Genomic DNA, 15,731 nt, shown 5'->3' with positions numbered 1-15,731 from the left:
GCAGGTGAGAATAAACTGAGGAGCAGAACAGTTGAGTGACTTGCCAAGGTTGTATAACTAGTAAATGACAGAGCAAGCATTACAATCCAGGCCTAGTTCTAACTTCAAGTCAGGGTCCTTTCCCATTTCATTACATCTCAAAGGGTAGACTGCATTATTATACTCATGATATTGTTTAAAAAAAAAACCATAACCTTGGGCAAGTAAGTCACTTAACTTCTAGGGCCCTCAGTTTCTTCATCCAAAAAGTGAACGGGTTCTAGAAAAGATATTCCATCTCTAACAGCCCTTCCTGCTAGTAGATCTTAAGTCTAGATAGCACAATCTTTAAAGAAAACCCTGGGTTTTCTTTTCTTTAAAGGGATCAGAATGAATGGCTGAATAGAAGTTGAGGTCTATGCTCTGGGCCTAAGGCCATTCTTAATGGAAACAGGTGGTGGACTGTCATGAGAAAAGAACCACTAGGGGAACCATAACCTTCCTGGTTAAAGCAACAGCTGAAAGCTCCAGCTTTGCTTTACCAACAGTGCTGCTTTAATCTTGGCTAACTCATCATCAGAAACCACATACTAGGGAAGTAAAGCCAGAAGAATACAAAAATTAGCATGAGAAGAAAATCACCGTAGCAACAGTTTGTGCACGCTATAGTAATCCCATGATTTTCTAAGTGGACTCATTAATGCTAAAACAGAAAGGGTGATTCTATATGGAGACGCCTTCATTCTCACCAAGGATTAATGGAGAGGCTGAAACTTCCATAGCACTTAGAGAGAAACTACACTTGTGGGCAAGGGGAAAGCATGCAATTAAAGCCTTCCCAATTCACGGGTAATCAAAGACAGTGAAAAGACCTTCAAAAGGTGAAGTTCCGGTCGGTCGGACGCGGTGGCTCACGCCTGTACTCCCGGCACTTTGGGAGGCGGGTGGATCACCCGAGGTCAGGAGTTCGGGAACATCTAGCCTGATCAACATGGTGAAACCCCGTCTCTACTAAAAATACAAAAATTAGCCGGGAGTGGTGGCGCATGCCTGTAATCCCAGCTACTTGGGAGGCTGAGGCAAGAGAATCGCTTGAACCTGGGGAGGTTGCAGTGAGCCGAGATCGCGCCACTGCACTCCAGCCTAAGCAACAAGGGCGAAACTCCGTCTTAAAAAAAAAAAAAAAAAATGAAGTTCCTGTAAAAGATTGAGTATTCGTAACCTCTTACACTGCACACATTATAAAGCATTTCATGCTCCTTAAAACTATTATACAGTCTTTTTACTCGAAGGTAATAAACCTACAGCTCTCTCCTGGCGAGAAAGAGATTCCATTTTGCGGAAACAGATTCCAATCCAAATCTCACCACATTACCCTCAACTATGGGTATGAGCCTAAACCAATGAGAAGCTCCTTGGTGCATGTGCAATGGTCTCCGAGAACTAAAACAACATCCTGCCCGAAGGACCACAACCAAGACACCACCGGTTTTAAATTCAAAGCCTGTTCCCTAGCGAAGAAAGCGCTTTAATGTGTTCCCCGCGCTCCCGGGTGCGAGATTCCTGCCCAGCTACTAGGCCACGACAGGGTGAGCACCTGATGTGGGGGGAGGGCAAGCCAAGGCCCTAGCGGATCTAGGGCGAGAAACGAGCGGCTCTCGAGGCTCCAGAAAAGCGCTGCCTTTTAGGGGCGGAGACCCTTCGGTACCCACAGTGGTGAACACCAAGAACACGTGAGGCGACAGGGGCAGAGATGGGGTGTCCCGGGCAGGAAGCCTGGGTCCAGCACGGCAGCCAGAAAGAGGAGGAAAACGGAGCTGGCACTGGGTAGGGAATGAGGCCTTTGAGCCCAGAGGGTGAAGGTAAAGGGCGCGGGGAGAAGAAGCAAGGCCACGAGGAGGGCGGGTCTCCCAGGGCGCGGGGGCACGCGCCGGGCAAGCCCGACAGGACCCGGGGAGCCTGGGACCCCGACATGCAGGAGGAGATCGCAGCCCTGCCCCAGGACGCAGAGAACGAGGAGAGGCCGCGCCCGGAGGGCCCTGTGACCCGCGGCCTCCCGAACCGGACCCGCCCCGCGGCGCCTCCCTCTTGCCTTCTTTCCCTCCCTCCCTCTCGCGGCCCGTTATCCTGCGCCCGCAGCACTCACCAGCGGCTGCACCTGAGCCCGCCGCTGCCTCAGCTGCTACCTGCGCCTCCGCAGCCGCCGCCGCCGCCGCCGCCTCGCTGCTGAGGCCGAATCCCGGGGGAGCCTCCGCGTCCCGCCGCCGCTGCCGCCGCTGCCGCCAGAGCAGAACACCCCAAAATGGCGGCACTTCCGGCACCTACCACCGGCGGGGAGGGCGGAGGAGGAGGGGGAGCGCGACGAAGGGGAACGTATCACCGCGGTGCCGCCCGCAGCGCAGATGCGAGCGGAGCGCGGCGTAGGGGCGGGCCGAGCGTCGGGCACTGCAGCGCCCCCTCGGGCGGGGAAGTGGAGGAGCTGCCGCGCCTAAGCCCCTGGGGCCGCGGGCGGAGCCCTCAGCCGAGGGAGCTGCAGGGGCACATCTCTTTGTCTCCGAGCCCTACTGGAGGGAAGAGCCAGGCCTGGGAATCAAGTTCTTGACTCCGCCCACCGCACCCACAGGAGCGCTAGATGACCCTGGTGGGCAAGGAGGCACCTCTACTGGGCACTGAGTAGGAGCATAATAAGATATTTGTTGAATAAATGGATGAGTGAAGGAGTGACTGGTGCTTGGCCAGCGTTGGGCACATGGCACGCCCCTTTTTGCCCCAACAGATAAGCAACAGCATCCAGGCCTTCCTTCTTTGCTGGGATGTGGATATGTGTGTTCCAAGTGCAGGGAGTGCCTTTTAGCAAGATAATCAGTGTGAACGCACAACCTGGCAACGATCGCTGCGACATCAGGAAGTTCACAAAGATTCTATTAAGAGACCGATTGCTCAGCCATAACCTGCTTTTCCCAGAAAAAAAAAATGTATATATATTTTCTTAACAACTCAGGTTAGGTCTTTAAAGACTTCCTCCCGAGTTACTCAGGAATCCCTGGGTGTAGATAGAACGCAAGCAGTACAGTTTGTTGTTGTTTGAGCCAATGTTTATTACGTAGGTTCCAGACCTTGTGAGGCAGTTAAATGCAGGTTAACAAAACTTTGTTCTGGAAGCTTTTGGCCCCATCAACATGCAAATAACTCATGGGATGGTTTCTCTGTAACATCATCTGGCTTCCCAGAGAATATAATTTTTTTATACCCACAAATACTGATTATATCCTACCTTACCACAAACAAGTGGGCTTCCAAGCAGAAGCCTCAAGGCCTCAAGAGTTTTCCTCTGTCGCCTTTGGAGGGGAAAAAAAAACTAACCACAGTTTTTCTGGTACCGTTTAGTCCTTAAATTGTACATGATCATATTCCCTAATTGTACTGGGTAGTTTTATATACATTCATAATGCTGATAATATGATCTTGTTCTTGTTAATAGTTTTATGTGTAATTGACTGAAAACATTCTGTATTTATAGACCATTATAGCTTACAGAATGTTGTCAAAAATATTACCATATATTTCCTCCTATAGGTTATAGAAATGTTTCAAGCAGAGAATCTGTCTCCTTTTGTGCTCCATAGAATCATGTGGATATCCACATGGCTCACTTCCTCATCTCCTTCAGACTTTGACTTAAGTGTCTCCTTCTTAGTCCACTTTTCCCTGAGCACCCTATTTTACATTGCTCACATGCATGGCATACGTATGCACACTATGCACACACATACACACACCCCCATGCTTTCAATCCCACTTTCATTTTTATCCAAAACACTTATCATTATCTAACACAGTTTTGTTTTGTTTTTTTGGGTTGGTTTTTTTTTTTTTTTTTTTTTTTTTTTTGAGACAGTCTTGCTCTTGTCACCCAGGCTGGAGTGCAGTGGTGCAATCTCGGCTCACTGCAACATCCACATCCCAGGTTCAAGCAATTTTCCTGCCTCAGCCTCCCAAGTAGCTTACAGGCGCCCGTCACCACGCCTGACTAATTTTTGTATTTTTAGTGGAGACAGGGTTTCACCATGTTGGCCAGGCTGGACTCAAACTCCTGACTGCAAGTGTTCTGCCTGCCTCTGCCTCTCAAAGTGCTGGGATTACAGGCGTGAGCCACTGCACCTGGCCTCACAGTATATTTTGTACTTACATATTTTACTTGTTTTATTGACAGTAGCCCAGAAGGTAAACCAAAAGGTAAACTTCATGAGGATAGAGGTTTTGTCTGTTTTATTTCACTGCTCTATCCTCAGGGCCTCGATAATGCCTAATCCATAGTACATGCTGAATAAATATTGTTGACTTAATTAATAGGTATATCTAAGTGCCAGGTATGGAAAAGGAATGAAATGTTCAGCCTTTAGAAGCTTCTTGGAACCTGTCCATGAGCTAAATAAGGACAGGCACCACGCCCATCTTGTTATATCTCCAGTGCTTTTCACAGTATCTGACTCAATAAATATTTCTTGAAGAGCAACTAGAAACTTTTCCATACCCATCTTGTTATTCTCCTAATATCGCCGTTGCTTTTCATTGTATCTAACTCAATAGATACTTCTTGAAGAGCAACCAGAAGCTTTTTCCTATTCTATCTGCACCTTGACTTAGGGCTCCCATTTGCAAGGGAGGAACTTGCAAGGTATTAATATCACTCTTGCATTGAGTTACCGAGGAAGGCCACAGCCTGTTAGCCCAAGGTTGGGGGGAAGAACAATTACATGAAGAACGCAAATAGATTTTGTAACTTCAAAAGGTTTCAGCAGCATAGACAAAATGCTAAACAGTCCAAATACAAAAAAAAAAAAAAAAAAAAGCCTAGTGTGAGATTTAACAGTATGTAAAGCTTCCTGTTTCATGTTTTGCCTTACAAATAGATTAAGATTTATTTTTTTAAAAAGCCAGTGTTGGCCAGGCGCAGTAGCTCATGCCTGTAATCCTAGCACTTGGGGAGGCCGAGGCAGATGGATTACCTGAGGTCAGGAGTTCAAGACCAGCCTGGCCAACGTGGCAAAACCCTGTCTCTACTGAAAAATACAAACATCAGCCGGGCATGATGGCAGGTGCCTGTAGTTCCAGCTACTCAGGAGGCTGAGAAAGAATCGCTTGAACTTGGGAGATAGTGGTTGCAGTGAGTCGAGATCGAACCACTGCACTCCAGCCTGGGCGACAGAGCAAGACTCCGTCTCAAAAAAAAAAAAAAAAAAAAAAAGCCAGTGTTAGTAAGAGTGCAGAGAAATAGACTTCTCCAAGTGGTGGAGGGAGTAAAGTTCAGGTAATCTGCCTAGAGGAATCTGAACTTTTACATACCTTTCTAGGAATTTATCCTAAGGAAAGATTCATGGATAATGGCAGAGACTGTAACATGTTTTATTTTTTATTTTTATTTTTCTAGACACAGGGTCTTGCTCTGTCACCCAGCCTGGAGTGTAGTGGTGCTATCATAGCCACTGCAACCTTGAACTCCTGGGTTCAAGCGATCCTTCCACCTGAGCCTTGTGAGTAGCTGAGATCACAGGTGTGTGCCACCATGTCCAACTAATTTTTTTTCTTTTGTAGAGACAGGGGTCTCACTATGTTGCCCAGGCTGGTCTCAAACTCTTGAGCTCAAGCGACCCTCCCCACTCGGCCTTCCAAAGTTTTGGGATTACAGGTATGAGCCATGACACCTGGCCATAACATTGTTTAAACAGCATAAAATTTGATATAAAAGGAGACTGATAAATTATAGTTCATTCATAGCCATATAACAATAGAGAAATAATTATAGAGGAAATGATGATAGCCAGGCATGATGGCTTACTCCCATAATCCCAGCTACCTTGGAGGGCAAGGCAGGAGGACTGTTTGAGGCCAGGAGTTCAAATCCAGCCCAGGCGACATAACAAGACACCATCTCCACATAAATAAAAAATTTAAAAATGTTAGCCTGGCATGGTGGCATGCACATCTGCAGTTCCAGCTTCTTAAGAAGCTGAGGTAGGAGAACCCCTTCAGCCCAGGAGTTCCAGGTTGCAGTGAGCTATGATCATGACACTGCACTCCAGCCTAGGCAACAGAGTAAGACCCTGTCTCCATTTGGTTTTTATTTATTTATTTATTATTAATTTTTTTTTTTTTTGAGACGGAGTCTCGCTCTGTTGCCCATGCTGGAGTGCAGTGGCGCCACCTTGGCTCACTGCAACCTCTGCCTCTCAGATTCAAGCGATTCTGCTGCCTCAGATCCGGAGTAGCTGGGATTACAGGCATGCGCCACCATGCCTGGGTAATTTTGTATTTTTAGTAGAGTCAGGGTTTTGCCATGTTGGTCAGGTTGGCCTTGAACTCCTTACCTCAGGTGATCCACCCACCTAAGCCTCCCAAAGTGCTGGGAGCCACCGCGCCTGGCCTATTTACTTTTCTTTCTTGGTTTTTTTTGTTTGTTTTTTGGTTTTTGTTTGAGACGGAGTCTGGCTCTGTGGCCCAGGCTGGAGTGCAGTGGCACAATCTTGGCTCACTGCAACCTCCCCTTCCCAGGTTCAGGCGATTCTCCTGCCTCAGCCTCCTGGGTTGCTGGGACTACAGGTGCATGCCACTAAACCTGGCTAATTTCTTGTATTTTTAGTAGTGGCGGGGTTTCACCGTGTTAGCCAGGATACTCTCAATCTCCTGACACCGTGATCCGCCCGCCTTGGCCTTACAAAGTGCTGCGATTACAGGCGTGAGCCACCATGACCGGCCTGTTTTTCTTTTTAAAGAGACAAGATCTTGCTATATTGCCCAGGCTCGTGTGCAGTGACTTTTCACAGGCATGATTCCACTACAGATCAGCATGAGATTTTTGACCTGTTCCATTTCCAGCCTGAAATGGTTCACCACTGCTTAGGTAACCTGGTGGTCCCCCACTCTCTGGAGGTCATGATGTTGATGCTGAACTTAGTGCAGACACCTGATTGACATAGTGCACTATAGCCCAGAACTTCTGGACTCAAGTGATTCCCCTGCCTCAGCCTCCCGAGTAGTTGGGACTTACAGGCACATGCCACCTCGCCCTGCCCTTGTCTCTAAAAGAAAAAAAGAAAACTCTTTTTTTTTTGAGACGGAATTTCACTCTTGTTCCCAGGCTGGAGTGCAATGGTGCAGTATCAGCTCACTGCAAATTCCGCCTCCCGGGTTCAAGCAATTCTCTTGCCTCATCCTCCCGAGTAGCTGGGATTACCTGTACCCACCACCATGCCCAGCTAATTTTTTGTATTTTTAGTAGAGACAGGGTTTCTCCATGTTGGCCAGACTAGTCTTGAACTCCTAACCTCAGGTGATCTGCCCGCCTCAGCCTCCGAAAGTGTTGGAATTATAGGTGTGAGCCACCGCGCCTGGCCAGAAAGAAAACTCTTAAGGCCTGGTTATATTCAGGTGGTGCTGCAAGCATCGCGCTGCATCACATCTGGAGGCCTATAGCCTATGACGTCAGGTTGTCTGTCCTGTTTTTAGTGACACAGACTCATCCGTGGTTGAGGTGGCCTCAGCCTGATCCCTCTGTGGTCAAGTTTCCTATAAGTGTTTCATCTAATGCTTTTATCCATTGATGGCTATTAACTAGATCCATTATTTTACCAAAATGCAGACTTTCTGATTTTATATGTATATAAAATATATAATATACACACTATATATAATGTATAATATACATACTATATGTAATATATAATGCATTCTATATATAATATGCATTCTATATAATATATAACATGCATACTATATAATATATACATATGATATACAATAATATACATATATAATGTACATACAATATATAATATACATATATAATATGCATATTATATATAATATACATATGCATATTATATATAATATACATATAACATATAACACATATAATTTATAATATACATATCATATATAATATACATATCATATAATATACATATTATATAATGTACACATCACTGCACTCCAGCCTGGGTGACAGGGTGAGACTCTGTCTCAAAAACAAAAAACAAAACATTTTCTAGTTATAATATTATATAGTTATAATGACTTTTATCAATATGTGTACATGAATATACAAAGACCACATGTTGTATGATCCATGTATATGAAATGTTTGGAATAGGCAGGTCCACTGAGACAGAAAGTCAATTCGTGGTTGTCAGGTAATGAGGGAATGGGGAGTGATTGCTAATGGGTATAGGATTTCTTTTAGGGATGATGAAATTTTCTAAAATTAGATATTGGTGATGGTTGTGCAACCCTGTGAGTATATTAATAAACACTGAATTGTATAGTTAGGAGGGTGATAAGGCATATGCATTATACCTCAATAAAGCTGTTACCAAAAAAAATGTTAACATTGGAGGGGGAAGGACATAATGGACTCTCAGTACTATTTTTAAAACCTTTCTGTGCATCTAAATTATTCCACATTTAAAAGTTTATTCCTGGCCGGGCGCAATGGCTCAGGCCTGTAATCCCAGCATTTTGGGAGGCCAACGCGGGTGGATCACGAGGTCAGGAGATTGAGACCATCCTGGCTAACACGGAGAAACCCCGTCTCTACCAAAAATACAAAAAATAAGCCGGGCGTGGTGGCGGGCGCCCATAGTCCCAGCTACTCGGGAGGCTGAGGCAGGAGAATGGCGTGAACCCAGGAGGCAGAGCTTGCAATGAGCCAAGACCACGCCACTGCACTCCAGTCTGGGCAACAAAGCGAGACTCCGTCTCAAAAAAAAAAAGTTTATTCCACAAAGAGACACCACACCCACTAAAATGGCTATAATGAAAGACAGATAATAAGTGTTGGCGACCATGTGGCATGGCAACATTGGAACCCTCCATACTCTCCTGGTGGGAATGCAAAAAGGTGCAGTCACTTTGGAAAACTGACAGTTCTTCTAAAGGTTAAACATAGTAATACTCTATAACCTTATAATTCCATGATTAGTCAAATATACAAAAGAAATGAAAACCTATGTCCAGAAGTTGTATGCAGATGTTCCCAGCAGCATTGTTCAACATAGCCAAAAATGGAAACAACTCAAATGTCCATCAACTGATAAACGGATAAAAACATGTGGTCTGTCCATATATTGAAATATTTGGCAATAGAAAGAAGGACAGTCTGATACTTGCTACAACATGGACGATCCTTGAAAACATTCTAAGCATAAGACAGATATCTCTAAGCAAAGAGATATCTATTAAGAAAAAAAGGCTGGGTGTGGTGGCTCACACCTGTAATCCCAGCACTATGGGAGGCTGAGATGGGCGGATCATGAGGTCAGAAGATTGAGACCATCCTGGCTAAGACAGTGAAACCCTATCTCTACTAAAAATACAAACAATTAGCCAGATGTGGTGGCGGGCGCCTGTAGTCCCAGCTACTCAGGAGGCTGAGGCAGGAGAATGGTGTAAACCCGGGAGGCGGAGCTTGCAGTGAGTCGAGATTGTACTCCAGCCTGGGCAACAGAGAGACTCCGTCTGAAAAAAAGGAAAACAAAAAGAAAAACAAAAAAAGGCCACATGCAGTTGCTAACACCTGTAATCCCAGCACTTTGGGAGGCCCAGGCGGGCAGTTCACCTGAGGTCGGGAATTCGAGACCAGGCTGACCAACATGGAGAAACCGTCTCTACTAAAAATATAAAATTAGTTGGGAGTGGTGGTGCATGCCTGTAATCCCAGCTATTAGAGAGTCTGAGGCAGGAGAATTGCTTGAACCTGGGAGGCGGAGGTTGCAGTGAGCTGAGATCATGCCATTGCACTCCAGCCTGAGCGACAAGAATGAAACTCCATCTCAAAAAAAAAAAAGGGTGGGGTGGCTCACGCATGCAATGCCAGCACTTCGAGAGGCTGAAGCAGGAAGATCACTTGAGTCCAGTAGTTCGAGATCAACCTGGACAATATGGTGAAAGCCCATCTCTACCAAAAATACAAAAATTTGCCACCAGGTGTGGTGGTGCGCACCTGTGGTCCCAGCTACTCAGGAGGCTGAGGTGGGAGAATTGCTTGAGCCCAGGAGGTGGAGGTTGCAGTGAGCTAAAATCACACCATTGCACTCCAGCCTGGGGAACAGGAGTGAAACTCTATCTCAAAAAAAAAAAAAAAAAAAAAAAAAGAAGCCAGATACAAAGAACACATATTGTATGACTCCATTTATTTGAAATACACTAGGCTAGACACAGTAGTTCAGACCTATAATCCCAGTACTTTGGGAGGCCAAATCGGGAGGATTGTTTGAGCCCAGGAATTCAAGATCACTTTGTTTTGTTTTGTTTTGTTTTTGACATGGTGTCACCCAGGCTGAAGTGCAGTGGCGTGATCTCAGCTCATCACAACCTCTGCCTCCCGGGTTCAAGTGATTCTCCTGCCTCAGCCTCCCGAGTAGCTGGGATTACAGGCGCCCACTATTATACCTGGCTAATTTTTGTATGTTTTTAGTAGAGATGGGGTTTCTCCATGTTGACCACGCTGGTCTCAAACGCCTGACCTCTGGTGATCTGCCTGCCTCAGCCTCCCAAAGTGCTGGGATTACAGGAGTAAGCCACCGTGCCCAGCCCTGAGATCAGTTTGGGCAACACAGTGAGACCCCATCACCACAAATAATAAAAAATTAGCCAGGCATCGTGGCACACGTCTGTAGTCTCAACTCCTTGGGAGGCTGAGGTGGGAAGATTGCTTGTACCCAAAAGGTCAAGGCTACAGTGAGTCATGGTCACGCTGCCACTGTGCTCTAGTCTAGGTGACAGTGAGACCCTGTTTCCTAGAAAAAAAAAAAAAGAAGAAAAGTAAAAAGAAGAAATGCCCTAAACATGCTAAACATGTAAATCTATAGAGTCAGAAAGTAGGTTAGTGTTTGCCTAAGGCTGGAGGATGATTGGGAGAAAATGGTGTCTCTGCTAATGGATATGGGGCTTATTTTGAGGGCAATGAAAATATTCTAAAATTAGGTCGGGTGCGGTGGCTCACGCCTGTAATCCCAGCACTTTGGGAAACCAAGGCGGATGGATCACCTGAGGTCAGGAGTTTGAGAGCAGTCCGGCCAACATGGCCAAACCCTGTCTCTACTAAAAGCACACAAAAAATTAGCCGGGCATAGTGGTGGGCACCTGTAGTCCCAGCTATTGGGGAGGCTGAGGCAGGAGAATTGCTTGTACCCGGGAGGCGAAGGTTGCAGTGAGCCGAGATGGCGCTACTGCACTCCAGCCTAGGCAACAGAAGGAGACTACATCTCAAAAAAGAAAAGAAAATGAATCTTTTAAAACCACCAGATGGGCCAGGTGGGGTGGCTCATGCCTGTAATCCCCGCACTTTGGAAGGCCAACGGGGATGGATCACCTAAGGTCAGGAGTTTGAGACCAGCCTGGCCAACATGGTGAAACCCCATCTCTACTAAAAATACAAAAATTAGCTGGGAGTGGTGGCATGTGCTTATAATCCCAGCTACTTGGGAGGCTGAGGCAGGAGAATCACTTGAACCCAGGAGGCGGAGGTTGCAGTGAGCCAAGATCTTGCCACTGTACTCTCCAGTCTGGTGACAGAGCGAGACTTTGTCTCAAAAACAAAAACAAACGAACAAAAATAGCCAGGAGTGACGGTGCACACCTGTAGTCCCAGCTACTAGGGAGGCTGAGGCAGGAGAATCACTTGAACCAGGGAGGCAGAGATTGCAGTGATCTAAGATAGTGCCACTGCACACCAGCCTGGGCCACAGAGTAAGACTCTGTCTCAACAACAACAAACAGAAAAAAAAAACACCAGATGCCTGTTTCAGAGAAAGATTTATTTTTTTTTAAATTTAATTTTATTTTTTTTTTGAGACGGAGTCTTGCTCTGTAGCCCGGGCTGGAGTGCAGTGGCCGGATCTCAGCTCACTGCAAGCTCCGCCTCCCGGGTTTACGCCATTCTCCTGCCTCAGCCTCCGGAGTAGCTGGGACTACAGGCGCCCGCCACCTCGCCCGGCTAGTTTTTTGTATTTTTAGTAGAGACGGGGTTTCACGGTGTTAGCCAGGATGGTCTCGATCTCCTGACCTCGTGATCCGCCCGTCTCGGCCTCCCAAAGTGCTGGGATTACAGGCTTGAGCCACCGCGCCCGGCGGAAAGATTTAAATATAAATAGGCCCACCGAGTGGCTCATGCCTGTAATCCCAGCACTCTGAGAGGCCGAGGCAGGTGGATCACCTGAGGTCAGGAGTTCGAGACCAGCCTGGCTGACATGGTGAAACCTCATCTTTACTAAAAACAAAAATTAGCTGGGTGTGGTGGCACACACCTGTAATCCCAGCTACTCGGGAGGCTGAGGCAGGAGAATCGCTTGAACCAGGAGGTGGAGGTTGCAGTGAGCCGAGGTCGTGTGACTGCACTCCAGCCTGGGCAACAGAGTGAGACTCCATCTCAAAACAAACAAACAACAAAAAAGTAAATAGCTGGCATTACAATCATTCTACTTACCTTTTTGTAGATTGCAGGTTTCATATTTGAGCTTTTCATAATTTTTTAATGATATATTAATACATTATAATGCATATTTTCCTATTTTTTCCTGCTATGTAAACACTGCTGTTTGGTCAGATGATGGAGGGAGCCGTGCCCTGGGACGGGTAGGGGAGGAGGAAGGCGACCTCAGCCCAAGTCCCCTGTTCACCCTGGGATCAGGCCCTCACCCAGGTAGCTCCTCTGTTTCAAAGCTCTAAGTCCTTCCACTCTCCTCTTCAGGGCTACCTGGCACACAGCCTCTTCCTTGTCTTTTCTTCCCTTTGGTGGGGTCACACCCGCACTTAGGGTCACTGCCCCCTTCTCTGGTCGAGGGTTGGAGGGAGTGTCCTTCCTGCTCTCCTCCCCTGGGGTCACACCCCTTCCCTCGGAGGAAGGAGGTCACCGGCCACAGGCGAGGGCCTCAGTTTCCCACGCTACGGGGCTCACACGTGTCTGGCCCGCGACGCGCTCTCCCTTGGCCGGGGTTCCAGTTTCCCGCCCAGGAGTTCTCGGTCCCTCCCCCGAGACCGCCGGGCCCTCCTCCAGAGCCCCGCGGCCCGCCCCGGGAGCTCCAGGCCAGCCCGCCGTCACCCGGTGCGAGCCCGCGAGAGGCCTCGTGCAGCTGGCAGCCCCGCCCCGGCACCCGCCTGCTCTTCTCGCGGGTCCAGACCGCGAGCGCGGGGGCCGATGGGTCGCCTCTGCGCCGGGCCGGGTGGCGCGGGATGGCGGCCACCGCGCTGCTGGAGGCCGGCCTGGCGCGGGTGCTCTTCTACCCGACGCTGCTCTACACCCTGTTCCGCGGGAAGGTGCCGGGTCGGGCGCACCGGGACTGGTACCACCGCATCGACCCCACAGTGCTGCTGGGCGCGCTGCCGTTGCGGAGCTTGACGCGCCAGGTGAGCCAGGCCGGGGAGCCCGGGCACCTGCCCCGTCCCCGCCGTTCCGTCTCTGTCGGGCCGCTGGGGTCTCCACCGTCTTTGCTGAGCCACCTCTTTGCCTCGGCAGCTGGTACAGGACGAGAACGTGCGCGGGGTGATCACCATGAACGAGGAGTATGAGACGAGGTTCCTGTGCCACTCTTCACAGGTGAGGGACCGGGCCGCGGGGCAGGCTCGGGGGCCCGCTCCCCTCGCCCACCGCCCTGGGCCTGGGACGGCTAGAGAAGTTTGGGGGAGGTCATCATGCCCCAGAGCCAGGCGTCCCAAGCTGCTTTGCCTCCAGTCTGGTCCTCTAAACGGCACCTGGAGGTAGGCTAGAAACTGTGAAAGGCGTTTATTTAAAAGTTCAAGTTGGGCCGGGCGCGGTGACTCACGCCTGTAATCCCAGCACTTTTGGGAGGCGGGAGGAGGAGGCGGGCAGATCACTTGAGCCCAGGAGTTCCTGACCAACCTGGGCAACATGGCGAGGCCCCCATCTCTACAAAAATACAAAAAGTAGCCGGGAATGGTAGCGTGCGCCTGTAGTCCCAGCTACTTGGGAGGCTAAGGCAGGAGAATCACTTGAGCCGGGGAGGTGGAGGTTGCAGTGAGCCGACATCTTGCATTCCAGCCCAGCCTTGGGCGACAGGAGTGAAACAGTCTCAAAAAAAAAAAGAAAAAAAAGTGCAAGTTGACAAAGTCTGATTTATCCTTTGTGAACGAATGTAATGTATTCTTATTTCAGTAAACAAAATCAGAAACTAAAATTGAAAGGCAACTTTCCTGTGCCTTCCTGATTTCATTCATTCTTTCTGCACTTTGAGCTCTGAGTATGGGTCAGCATTCCCAGTGTTAACGATTCCAGATGAAGGCCCTGCCAACTATAAGAAGAAAAGCACCCCCTTAATACGTCCCCCTCCCCACATTTTTCATAAACTGTAGAGTTAATTTGGCTCTGATTTGGGGGAATTTTTAGTCATATGTTAGAAATCATGGTGGAACTACAAAGTTCTCTCATAACGAAGTTTAGGCCTAAAGCATAACTTTCATTAAATGTGACTGGCTTGTTTGTGGAATCTTCCACAATGGTTATTAGAAGATGTTATCTGGTCGGGCGCGATGGCTCAAGACTGTAATCCCAGCACTTTGGGAACCTGAGACGGGCGGATCACGAAGTCAGGAGATCGACACCATCCTGGCTAACACGGTGAAACCCCGTCTCTACTAAAAAAATACAAAAAACTAGCCGGGCGAGGTGGCGGGCGCCTGTAGTCCCAGCTACTCCGGAGGCTGAGGCAGGAGAATGGCGTAAACCCGGGTGGCGGAACTTGCAGTGAGCCGAGATCCGGCTACTGCACTCCAGCCTGGGCGACAGAGCGAGACTCCATCCCAAAAAAAAAAAAAAGATGTTATCTACAATGTGATTAAAAATGTTGCCCTATCTTTATAGTGTTTGGCATCTAATAGCACTAAACAATTATCTTTCTCATTTGTTTTACTGATATAGCATGATGAAGATACTATTATTTCAACCTGAGGATTTTTTGAAACCTTAAAAATATTTGTGACTTGGCTGGAAATATTTGTGACTTGGCTAGGCGTGGTAGCTCTGACGCCTGTAATCCCAGCACTTTGGGAGGCTGAGGTGGGTAGATCGTGTGAGGTCAGGAGTTTGAGATCAGTCTGGCCAAAATGGTGAAACCCTGTCTCTACTAAAAAATACAAAAAACTAGCCCGGCGAGGTGGCGGGCACCTGTAGTCCCAGCTACTGGGGAGGCTGAGGCAGGAGAATGGCGTGAACCCGGGAGGCGGAGCTTGTAGTGAGCTGAGATCCGGCCACTGCACTCCAGCCTGGGCGACAGAGCGAGACTCCGTCTCAAAAAAAAAAAAAAAAAAAAAAAAAAAAAAAGCTGACCTTCATTCAGAACCATACAGTCTCCGATACTCATTATTAAGAGGTTAATAATAAGAGTAGCTGGAGGATATCTGAAGTCTTAAAGCATAAAGTTTGCCCAGTTGCCAGAGACCTTATTTCTCTTATTTCTTCTTTTTTTTTTTTTTTTTTTTGAGACAGAGTCTCACATCTTACTCCATTGTCCAGGCTAGAGTGCAATGGTGCAATCTCAGCTCACTGCAACGTCTGCCTCCCGGTTCAAGTGATTCTCCTGCCTCAGCCTCCCAAGTAGCTGGAATTACAGGTGCCCGCCACCATGCCTGGCTAATTTTTGTATTTTTTGTGGAGATAGGGTTTCGCCATGTTGGCCAGAGTCATCTCGAACTCCTGACCTCAGGCTATTCACCCACCTTGGCCTCTCAAAATCTGGGATTAC

At 47.9% G+C, this 15,731-nt stretch overlaps 2 protein-coding genes across 8 annotated transcripts in view; one reads left to right on the top strand and one right to left on the bottom strand.

Annotated features, from left to right (window-relative positions):
* The window catches only part of CELF1 (CUGBP Elav-like family member 1), a 101,967-nt gene extending 89,488 nt beyond the window's left edge, over positions 1-12,479 (bottom strand). For 2 of the 3 annotated variants that reach the window (XM_050759156.1, XM_050759160.1), the window contains exon 1: positions 2,126-2,251. The gene's annotated coding sequence lies outside the window, so the exon portion shown is untranslated. Of the gene's footprint in view, positions 1-2,125; positions 2,252-12,460 lie in introns of those variants that run through there. The other variant, XM_050759162.1, reaches the window with a different exon arrangement.
* The window catches only part of PTPMT1 (protein tyrosine phosphatase mitochondrial 1), a 212,582-nt gene that overhangs the window by 192,184 nt on the left and 4,667 nt on the right, over positions 1-15,731 (top strand). For 4 of the 5 annotated variants that reach the window (XM_050759198.1, XM_050759197.1, XM_050759200.1 and 1 more), the window contains exons 2-3: positions 13,164-13,380; positions 13,490-13,570. In XM_050759198.1, the coding sequence (XP_050615155.1) occupies positions 13,207-13,380; positions 13,490-13,570 (255 nt within the window). In that variant the 5' untranslated portion in view covers positions 13,164-13,206. The remainder of the gene's footprint in view (positions 1-13,163; positions 13,381-13,489; positions 13,571-15,731) is intronic. The other variant, XM_050759201.1, reaches the window with a different exon arrangement.

This window comes from Macaca thibetana, chromosome 14 (genome assembly GCF_024542745.1).
Source record: "Macaca thibetana thibetana isolate TM-01 chromosome 14, ASM2454274v1, whole genome shotgun sequence".
NCBI lineage: Eukaryota > Metazoa > Chordata > Mammalia > Primates > Cercopithecidae > Macaca > Macaca thibetana.
This window is presented reverse-complemented; position numbering and strand designations above follow the sequence as displayed.